The 11,092-nt window shown below is 46.4% G+C and overlaps 1 protein-coding gene across 1 annotated transcript in view; it reads left to right on the top strand.

The window, feature by feature from the left end:
- Positions 1 to 1,326: 1,326 nt before the first annotated feature.
- Positions 1,327 to 11,092, top strand: part of COPG1 (COPI coat complex subunit gamma 1) — a 34,605-nt gene continuing 24,839 nt past the window's right edge. The window contains exons 1-10 of the mRNA XM_045024469.1: positions 1,327 to 1,470; positions 3,704 to 3,756; positions 4,656 to 4,736; positions 6,032 to 6,103; positions 7,546 to 7,625; positions 8,498 to 8,573; positions 8,738 to 8,830; positions 9,812 to 9,898; positions 10,063 to 10,220; positions 10,911 to 11,044. Of these exons, the coding sequence (XP_044880404.1) occupies positions 1,434 to 1,470; positions 3,704 to 3,756; positions 4,656 to 4,736; positions 6,032 to 6,103; positions 7,546 to 7,625; positions 8,498 to 8,573; positions 8,738 to 8,830; positions 9,812 to 9,898; positions 10,063 to 10,220; positions 10,911 to 11,044 (871 nt within the window). The 5' untranslated portion in view covers positions 1,327 to 1,433. The remainder of the gene's footprint in view (positions 1,471 to 3,703; positions 3,757 to 4,655; positions 4,737 to 6,031; positions 6,104 to 7,545; positions 7,626 to 8,497; positions 8,574 to 8,737; positions 8,831 to 9,811; positions 9,899 to 10,062; positions 10,221 to 10,910; positions 11,045 to 11,092) is intronic.

Here is an 11,092-nt window from a genome sequence, read left to right as displayed (position 1 = left end):
CCTCACTTATAGTTACTGTGAGCTCTGTGGGACAGGAATGCTTTACTGCTTTGGTGTGGCTCATGCACTGGACTACAACTTTCAACATGAGGGAAGGGATTCATTTTTTAAAAACTACACATCAATAGTGGGAAACATTTATTTTTCCTCCTTTTAAGCTTTGCCTGGGAATGCAAGCTCTAGAGGGGAACTGCACCCCCTGAAAGGATGCCTTTAAATATAACCGTGAAATCAGCAGCTGGCTTTTAAGCCTAGAATAACAGAACAGCGTATGATTGTAAAGAGCATCCAGGGTGTCCCAATGGCCTATACAGAACGAAAATAGGAACTGGCCACAATGGGACTGCAGAAATGACCCCAGCAGCCACCCTGTCCTTAGTGATAGCTCACATGTGGCAGCAGGTGTATTATTGCAGAAGGGACCGTGAGCCAAGACCCCTTCAATAATACCATCAGATTCTCAAAGAACATCCTGTGATCTTTAATACTCTCCTCCAACAGACCCCTCTAGATATGGGCAGAAAAGGCTTTTGTGAAATGTTAAACCAAATCCTAGGTTCAATATAAACCTTAAAGGTCTCTCGCATCCTTCACTATAGGCTGGAAATGTCACCCACTTTTGAGCCCTGCTGCCAATGGAAGGCCCCAGGAAACTGGTGGAGCAGGACCACTGTGCAGTAGGTAAAGGCGATGCCTTGGCCCACCCCTATCAATTATCTGTTGCCAGGTCCCACATCTGGCAGGAGTTATTCTCCCTCTAATAGCACTGAGCTTCCCCAGGAAATAGTATTCCTGTGTCCCAAACCCACTGCAGAGGGGCAGGAGATTAACAAATACAGCATCTGAAATAACCTAGGTCCAGAGAAACTTTTAATTACTCAGGTCATTGCCCCATAGGCTATGTGCCCCCTTCAGTCACTGCCTCACAGGCTCTGTACCCCCCCTCAGTCACTGCCCTGCCCCAATTACTGGCTCCAGGCTCTGGGCCCGCCCCCCCCGAGTCAGTGCCCCGCCCCCCCCCGAGTCAGTGCCCCGCCCCCAGACTCTGGGCCCTCCCCAGTCACTGCCCCGCTCCAATCACTGCCCCCAGGCTCTGGGCCCCCCCCCTGAGTCACTGCCCCGCCCCCCAATCACTGTCCCCAGGCTCTGCCCCCCCCCCCAGGCTCTGCCCCGCCCCCAGGCTCTGGGCCCCCCCCAGTCACTGCCCCGCCCCCGAACAGCGCCAACGCCTCCTCCCCTTGTCGGGCCAGGCAGCCACGTCAGCCCGACCGGCCTCCAGGCCCGAATGCGCGTGCGCGGCGCTGTCGGGCTGAGCTGTCCCAGTGACAGGCTGGCAGGAAGCGGCGCCGCAGCCGGAAGTGGAGGTGCTGGGCTAGACACCCCCCCCCCCGCCCCGCGCCCCCAGGCCCCGCGCGCCCCCAGCCCGGGGCAGGATGCTGAAGAAGTTCGATAAGAAGGATGAGGAGGCCGGTGAGTGTGTGACTGACGGGCCCGTCCCGGGGGAATGTGCCGCCGTGGGACCCCCCCCGCCTCCCCCTCGCGGCTCCAAGGGTGGGCGCTGCCTGTCAGTGTCCGTTCAGCCCCTTGCCCCGGGCTCGGCTTGTGAGGTGCCCCCGGCGAGTGACCTTTCCAGGCGTTCTCCTTAACTCTGCCCACAACACTCCCCGGGGCTCTGGGTGCCCATGCGAACTGTGCAGACCCAGGCACTTGACGTTGTGGGGTCCTTTATTTTCTGGGCTGCTCACCTCACCTCGCGCCCCACTGATTTATAAAGTCCTTATTTACCCATTGCACCTCAGTGATGTCCCAGAGCCAGCTGCACAGTGAGGGGCAGGTGATTAAGGAGGATGCACCTGAAATGACACCTAGAGAAACCCTAGCTACCCCGTCCCCTCATGCTCTGCCTCCTCTTCTCTCCCTGCCCTGTCTCCTGGCTCTTTGTCCCCCAAATCAGTCACCGGCCCAGCTGGCATATGTGTGGATAGCTTTTAAAAATATATGGCTGATATTCTGATATTCCAATTGCAAGCTTATAAAGCAGCCTTCTTATGTGGTCTGGGTCAAGTGACTTTTGGGGGCCCAACTTCAGACATGTAACGGTTCTGAGCACTCCCAACACAAATTGAAGTCAATTGAGGGCACATCTGAAAATCAGACCCAAAGAGGCCATGTTTGAAAGTGTAGCCCTTAACTTCTCTGTGCCTCAGTTTTCGCCATCTATAAAATAGAGATAATTGTTTAGATCAAAATATGTAAAGTGCTTTGGGATGCTTAGATGAAAGGTGCTAGAGAAGGGTGAAGTAATTGATGGGGATTGTTGCTGTTAATGGCAGATTTCAGAATCACAAATGGAGCTCAGAGTGGCTGTCAGGATGCAGAGTTAGTTGTATGTAGTTGCCAATAAAATTACTAGGAATGCTTTTTCAAATCCCTCTTTGGAACGTGTGCATATGTGCACACACGGATTTTATGCTAACCTACTCACTTCTCATTCTTCTTTTCCCACTCCAACATGTAAGTGTCCAAGCTGTGCCCAGCCAGGTACTGTCTTTGTAACTTATTTGGAGCCTAATGGCTGCATCTTACTTGCATAAGCATCAGCAGAATGCAATGCTCCATTATGATCTGAACTTGAAGCATCACAAACTGGCACCAGCAGTCTTTGTAACAATCATCCCTATACTAATACATTTTATGTTACTTTGAGCATTTTGGAGCCCCTGCTGCAGGCAAACACCACAGGAACCTAACCTTGTCTTTAGGGATGATTCTTACAAAGACTACTGAGCCCAGCATGTGATGTTTCAAGTCCAGATCATTGCATGTCAGGAGCTCTGCTCTTTCCAGGCAGCATTTCTGTATTAAACATGACCCGGCCATAGGCTGCAATGTGGAGTTCCATGGGCTGTATATAGCCTATGGGCCACGCTGAGGTTAGGCACTAATTAAATTTGCTTATCAAGAGCTATCAGCTTATGAAAGGTTGCAGCTCACTAGTAAACACTTAATGAGGACTAGATACTAATCATAATTGTAGTTCTTGCCTTCTGATCATTCCGGGCCCATTTTTTCCTGTTTTTCATCAGAAAGTAGCATGCAGTCTACTAAACGGAATGATTAAATAAACCTTTTCCAGGCTCTCCAGTCCACTGTCTTGTTTTTTTCTAATTAGCTGTATATCCAAAAATATAGTTTACTGATTAATTTTCTGATTGTTTTATAATGCAAAGTATAAAGTAGTCCAGATTCACACAGTCTTGTTTTTAGTGTTTTCTATGGCAGTTGCTACACTGGGTTTAATTTCTGGGCCTGATCATTTGCTCCCAGAGCGGCAGTGCTCTCAGACCTGGAAACTGAAAGTGGGAGCTCTTTATATTCAGCAACCTCCTCTGGCCCATCTAGGAGTAACATTGATTAGCTCTGAAGAAAATCTGGTACAGTTTTCCTTAACTGATGGATAATTGCTGCAAGGCGGGGAGAATCTATTGGATGCCCTCAATGAGGCGGGGATAAGGTTGACTAATTAGTAATGCCAAGAAAAACATCAACAATCACTTGATGTTTTTGGAAAAGTGAAAAGTGAGTCATGTTTAAGCTTTTTAAGATGTAGGTGTAAAAGGGATGATCAAAAGGGAGGCTTTCTAGTGTCTTTTCACACAGCACAATTCCTGGGATCACCGTTGTTAATTATCTTATTTTACAGGTGGAGGTTCCAATCCATTCCAGCACCTGGAGAAGAGTGCAGTGTTGCAAGAGGTAAATTGTAAAAATCCTGTGTCTTTTATGGACATCCTCAGTGGTATAGTCTCCTCTCTGGGGTAGGAAGTTAGAGATCTTTAGAAATTAACTACACTTTGGTCCTAGTCCTGCTAGCATTTAAATAAACAGCAAAGGGGAAGTTCCCATTGATTTTTTTTTGGAGGGGGCACAATTAGATCCTGTTTGTATAACAATGAAAAGAGTTAGTAAACTATAAATGTGAGTAAATGGATGTATTTTTGTCTGTAGTAAGAACAGATATTCCCAGTTTTTCCCAACTCTTCTTACTAGGGGGAAATCTACCTTGGGTGCCCTAAAATTCTAGTAGGACAGGGACATTGAAAAATAAGATGTGGTTGGCTGTTGGACAATCTTTGCCTTTAAAGGGTGGTTCTGCTCTGAAAAATTACTATTTTTTAAAAAAAGGCTTTTTTTTTTTTTTTTTGGTCCACAGACCTGCTCCTTGAAATTCAGAGTTATATCTGTTCACTTCAGTGACAGAAATAACATTTTTAGTACTGTTTGCTCTTGTTAGCCCTGCAGAAACAGCTCTGCTCTGAGAGAGGGAGCTGGATTCTATTCTGGTTTGTGCATCGTCACCAGAATTGTTCCTCTTACAGTGGGGTTGCATGAGTGTAGCTGAGATTGAAATATGGCCTATAGAACCTTTATCACAGTTTGGCTTTCAGATCCCATGGTGAGTTAGTAGAGAAGGTTGTTGGGAAGGTGTGGGTATCTCTTTTGTCTCAAACTGAGCAAGTCTGATCTGAAGTCATTGAGAGAATCCTAAAATATCCAGTCTGTAACTTGCATCAGTGGCTCAGTTCACACAATGTGTTAGATAAACCACAGAGACGGTCTTCTGGGCTCTTCTTCATGCTTTTGTTTGTTTCTAGGCTCGGGTGTTTAATGAGACACCAATAAACCCTCGGAAATGTGCTCACATCCTCACCAAGATTCTGTACCTCATAAACCAGGTAATGGAGAGAACATGAGCTAGGAGTTCTTTAGATTTTTAAATGTTTTTTCTTTTGTAAACTAGTCTGGACTTCTAATTTTAGCTAGTGCCTTATGAAATGTTACTTAAAAAGCTGTTCCAGTAAGTTACCACTTTCTCCAGGCCCAAAGAGTTCTGGAGTGATAGAATGGGCAATTTAAAAAACAAAATGCACAGATTGGTAGCAACTGGAAGTTATCTTACAGCTGTTTGCTGACCACTTTGGTTCTAAATCCAATTCCTAGTGGTCAGGTATTCACATAGCAGTGGTTACTAAGAGCCAGACTTATAAAGGTATTTAGGCACCTAAAGAAGCAGGTAGGTGCCTAGTGGGATTTTGTAAATCCCACTCAGTGTCTTATGTGCATCTTTAGGTACCTAACCAATTTTAAAAATCTGGACCGAACTGGCCCCTTATTAGCCATCTCAGCTGAGATGGAGTATTGAATGGGCTATGTAGTCTGAACTCCTCTCTCATCCTTCAGGACATTGGCTTGTCGCTGACAGTTGTTGTCATGCTTCTGGAACAGTGCTGAGTAAGGTTTTCTTCCACCTACGCCAGCAGTTAAACCACTTTCAGCGCCACATCAGGGGGCCACGCAGGCCAATTTCTAGTGTCAATGGTTAGGGCCCTACCAAATTCACGGTCCATTTTGGCCAATTTCAGGGTCATAAGATTTTTTTAAATCGTACATGTCATGATTTCAGATATTTAAATCTGAAAGTTCACGGCGTTGTAACTGTGGGGGTCCTGACCCAACTCTGAAGGCAGCAGCACATAAGGATGGCATGGTATGGTAATGCTGTGCTGCTACTGGTGGGGCACCGCCTTCAGAGCTGAGCGCCTGGCCAGCAGCCACTGCTCTCCAGCCATCCAGCTCTGAAGGCAGCGGAAAAGGAAGGGTGGCAATACCGCGACTCCCCACAATAACTGTGTGACCCCCCCCAATCCTTTTTTGGGTTGGGACCCCAGTTTGAGAAATGCTGGTTTCCCCCATGAAATCTGTATATTATAGGGTAAAAGCACACAAAAGACCAGATTTCATGGTCCACGGCGCATTCTTCACGGCTGTGAATTTGGTAGGGCCCTATCGATGGGCATTGAAGGTGATTCTTCCCTGCCAGTGTTGAGGCAAACTGGGGGGAACTCACCTTGTCATGACCCAAGCTGTACCTGTTCTTTGGATGAATAGTCTGTTGTCCTGGAACCTTTAACCTGTACAAAAACTGCTTTTTTGTAAATAAGAATTTCTGTCCCTGTTTTGCCCATTCTAGGGGGAGCATCTAGGTGTGATGGAAGCTACAGAATCCTTCTTTGCCATGACCAAGCTGTTCCAGTCCAATGATGTAAGTCCTATACTTATGCATTTTGTGCATACATCTGTCTAGCAGCATGTGATGCTGGTGAGAGCCTCACATTCAGCCTTGAGCTATCTCTTTATGTGACAAGCTGCTCTCCCCTGGGTAGAATCACTTGATCCATGCCCCCCACATGCACATGATTATTATGAGGTGCATCTGTTTCTAGTTACTGACATCTTAGTAGTGCCTCATTTTTCCCGTTGCTCTTTGGGGCTTGTCTACATGAAGACTTTGTATGCGGAAAAAGGGGGCGTGAATCTAGAGCTCACTAGCTTGCCACACACTCACTGCCCTGTGGATCCTGCTACTGCACATTAAAAGTTCTATAGTGTGCTTTGATTTCCACAAAGTCTGTGTGTAGAGAAACGCTTCTTTGGGAGATTCCTACAGAGGGCGAGAACCTGCACAAAGGTTCTGAAGCTGCATATCAAGGTAGATAGCATTTTAGCTAATGCTAATACAACCTACAGACAAATATATTGAAGGGAAAGGGTGACTCCATTTCCTGGCTGGGAACCTTCCCATTCAAAAATAAAAAGCAACTGAACTTTTTAATGGCTAGTGCTATCACATAAAGTATTCAGAGAGTCACCATGTGCAAATGGCTTTCATCACCATCCCTTCATTCCCAGCTCTTCCAAATGTGTGCTGTCTGCATAACCAAACCATCTGATAAGACACACTCATCAGTCTTCACCATCCATCTGGGCTCTTCCGTCTTAAGTGCCTTTATTATTTAACATTTATAATGTGGGAGTCCTTAAAAGTTGCGACCAGCTTGGGCCCCGTTGTTCTAAGCACTGTACAAATATGTAATAGATGATGGGCTGCCTTGCTGTGTGCCCCATGATAGTGACCTTCCTCCCTGCCCATAGCAGTACCTGAAGGAGGCAAAGAACTAGCACCACACCAGTAGCCAACTAGACACATGGTGCTGCAGTTCCGAGCAGTCCAGCAGCAAACACTCTGTTGGTGCCTCTCTACAGGGTATAATGAGGAGCGGAGTTGCTCATTATGGCTTAAAATGGGCTTAAAAATCTGATGAGTTTAAAAAAAAAAAATTCTGGTTCTTCTTGTTGGCCTTCTGGTGTCTGAGCCTTGAGAGTTCCCTCAGTTCACACTTTCAAGCTTTTCTCTGTAACCATGAGCACCACAAAGCACAGGGTGAAATCCTGCCCCCATTGATGTCAATGTCAAAATTTCCATTGACTTCAGTGGGGGCAGGTTTTCACCCTTCCTTTTATTTTATTTTTTTTTAAATGAAAGCTGAGATTCTCACGTAGTCACTTGGCTCCAGGAGCTGGGGTTTAAAGGAAAATGACAAATATCAGATTTTCAATAAAATCATGAGAGTTGGCAACTCTGCCCACTCTGCCAGGGTTGGTGTGCTGCCAGCTAATGCTTGTGTTGCCTGTTTTCCCTGCCAGCCGACTCTTCGCAGGATGTGTTACCTGACCATCAAAGAGATGTCCTCCATCTCTGAGGATGTCATCATTGTGACCAGTAGGTGAGTCCTTGCTGGGGTGCCCCCTTCCTTTCACCACTATTTGCATGTTCCTTCCAGCAAGTCTTCTCCGGCCATCTAGAGATAGCTGTGATCCCTGCAGGGAGGTATGAAGCTGAGGAAATGCTCTTGTTTACAGGGGGCCATTGAAATATAGGCACTGAAATCCCAACAATATATGTGAACTGATGGTGCAGCAAATACCATATGCCAGGCCTTTGTGTGTTTGGTTTGTCTCTCTGGGTTCCCATGCTGTGCCCATACCATGGTATCTGACCACCTTCTTTTGTAAAGGGCTATTTTTTAACTCTGGCTTTTCTGTCTGAGCACTTCAACGTTTCTCCGGGTCTTGAAGCGTTCTCTGGGGGATACATTGCCAAATAGGTAGGCAGGGATTTGGCCATGTGACTTCTGTTGTTCTAACCTCATTGGGTGCTGCTTAACATACCCCACTACTTGGACCCATGCAGCATTTAGAAATCAGCCCCCACGTATAGGGACTGTCAGTCCCCTTCCCCACATGTAGTTTTGCATCAAACACAGTCCGTTGCCTTGGGCAAGGGCAGGATGTTCAGGGAAGGAATCCAGACATTACTCTGTCCTTTAACTCTAAGTAGCTGCATTGGTGTTTTGGTCTCTTGAGGTGAACTGAATGGCATAAGGGCTCCTGTCATTCCTCTTGTGACCAAACTTTCCCTATTGGAGTAGGACTAGGCTGAAGGCAGCATTGTCGTATCCTCTTACCCTCCTATTGTGGATTTTGGCTGTGAAATCCAGTGCCCACGTGTTGGTATGTGCAACACTGTTTGTGTGCTTTTTATAGCACTAGTGGGTAAAATACGCAATACTAAAAAACTTCCTTCATGTTTTTACAGTTTAACCAAAGACATGACTGGGAAGGATGACAATTACCGAGGCCCTGCTGTGAGAGCACTCTGCCAAATCACTGATGTAAGTGCCACCTGCTGCTCAGGCAATTGGTCCTGTCTGCCTGCTCCTCCCAACCCTGCCCTTGCATCCCATATCTGGCTTTGCTCCCCCCATCCCCCTTGCAGTCTTGTCAGCTTTCTTTGTAACTCCTCAAAGGAGTTGGTTCTCATTTTCCCTCTCTGCAGAGTACCATGCTGCAGGCCATTGAGCGCTACATGAAGCAGGCGATTGTGGACAAGGTGCCCAGTGTGTCCAGCTCTGCCCTGGTGTCATCATTGGTACGTATGCACCTGCAGGGACTTGTGTGAGGGCCAGTTAAACCAGGAAACAAATATCTGTGGTGGGAGCTGAGCAGCACGTTCTCCAGTATTTTCACATGTTAAAATATGAGCCGTCTTTTCAGTAGAGAGAAATTTTTCTTTAAATATGAAGTATGATTGACTAGGACACACTTGACAACACTGAGTCACATCCTCTGTGGGCCTGCATTGGTCCATTTGGGAAATAGCCATGATAGGAGGAGGAAGCTTACAGGACCTACTTAAGCTTACAGGACTAGCTTTTTGACCCATGTTCCTTTGTAATGCTCACATCTATGGACAGCATTTACCCTGAACGTCAGTCTGCAGAATTTGGTCTTGGATTTAAAACTGGACTTGGATCAGAACCCGATGAGCAATAGCATTTGTGTGGGAACAGCCTGGCTGCCAGGAAATCTCCTATTTGTGGTCACTCTGGCAGGAAGCTTACATGGTGCTTTGTGGAGGTGTCATGACATCAGACACAGGGCCTCTCCTCCATTGTGGTGTGTATAATTCTTCCTCTCATTAATGAGAGCTGTGAGACTGGAGCCAGGGGAAAGCAGAAATCCCTTCTGGTCTGGTGATTTGTGTGTCTGTAAAAGTAGATTTGAAATTGCTTAACTGAGACAATGTTGGAATTAGATGGCAAGCTCTTCTGGGCAGGGACTGAGGCTTTATGTGTGTGTGTTTGGTGGGGGAGGGGTGTTGGTTACCCAGCACAGTGAGGCTTCAATCCTGATTGGGGCCTCAGGGAATTACTGGAATATAAATCCAGATTCTCCCTTTGTCCTCCGTGTTGATGAATAGTGCTCACAACACCCCTATGAGATAGGTCTATATCATTCTCTCCAGAACCCAAGTTGGAGAAGATGGGGGTTGTTGCTGTTTTTGTGATTCACATTAGTTTATCCTGGACCTTGATGGGCTCTTTTCTTATGAGTTATTCTGTGCCCACAGCACTTGCTGAAGACCAGCTTTGACGTCGTAAAACGCTGGGTGAACGAAGCGCAGGAGGCAGCTTCCAGTGACAATATCATGGTGCAGGTAAGAAACCCTCAGGCGTATGCAGCAGATCAAAGAGCAGAGCAGGGGTTTTGGTATTCTCCAAGCTCAGTTGTACATCTCTGGGCCATAGATGAGTAAATGCATAAATAACCTAGCATGTGGTTTGTGAATCTCTTTCTTTTCTCCTTTGCTAATCTGCGCAGTATCATGCCCTCGGCTTACTCTACCATGTGCGTAAGAATGACCGTCTGGCAGTCAACAAGATGCTCAGCAAGTTCATGCGTCATGGCCTGAAGTCGCCCTTTGCCTACTGCATGATGATCCGAGTGGCCAGCAAATTGCTGGAGGAAGAGGCTGGAAGGTGAGTAAGTTGTTTTGCCACATTGGAAGACTTACAAAGTAGGATCTGAGGAATCTCCTCTTACAGGCTTGTCCTGTTACCTGGTTTTGTTTAAACCTTTAAGAAATAACATGCAACATGATGCAGCCCCTTTCCTTTTATTAATAGTTAAAACATAGCACAGAAAAGGGAGTGGGAGGTGATTCCCTGTCACTTTATTTTGTAACTGGACAATCTGTGTGAGTCTAATCCAGGTGTTTGGTGATGTGGCACTTTGCTTCCATGTTTATGCTGTCCCCTTGTGTACGGTTCTCACACTTCATTGAAATCTTTCATTTGATTTTCCATATCCTATTGTAATTAAGTGGATAGTGTATATGTATCATTGCGCTCTGCTGGATAGCACCAGAACTGTACTGTTGATTGTCATGAGCCCTATGTGTCTAACAGCTAATGGAAATTCCCCTTTAGTTCATCAGGGAGAGGTCTATGCTTTTGGGGTAGGAGGGTCTCAGTTCTATCCCTGCAATGCAAATTAGTGCAGCATAGTGACAACCACAAAGCCTTAACTGAACACACACTGATTGCAATCATATTTCTTTTTCATAAAATGCAGCTTCCAGTAGCTCTGAGTGCCATTCCTTCTCTGCCAGCCCAGTCTGTCCTCCTAGTGCCTAAGGCTCCTTTTAATTTCTTGACTTTGTCTCCTAGCCATGACAGCCCCTTGTTTGATTTCATTGAGAACTGCTTAAGAAACAAACATGAGATGGTGGTCTATGAAGCTGCTTCTGCCATTGTTAACCTGCCTAGCTGCACTGCCAAAGAGCTGGCACCTGCCGTTTCTGGTACGTCTAGTGTTATTTAAGGGTGTAACTGGGGGATTGTGGGCCTAT

The sequence above is a fragment of the Mauremys mutica genome, chromosome 7 (genome assembly GCF_020497125.1).
Source record: "Mauremys mutica isolate MM-2020 ecotype Southern chromosome 7, ASM2049712v1, whole genome shotgun sequence".
Taxonomy (NCBI): domain Eukaryota; kingdom Metazoa; phylum Chordata; order Testudines; family Geoemydidae; genus Mauremys; species Mauremys mutica.
This window is presented reverse-complemented; position numbering and strand designations above follow the sequence as displayed.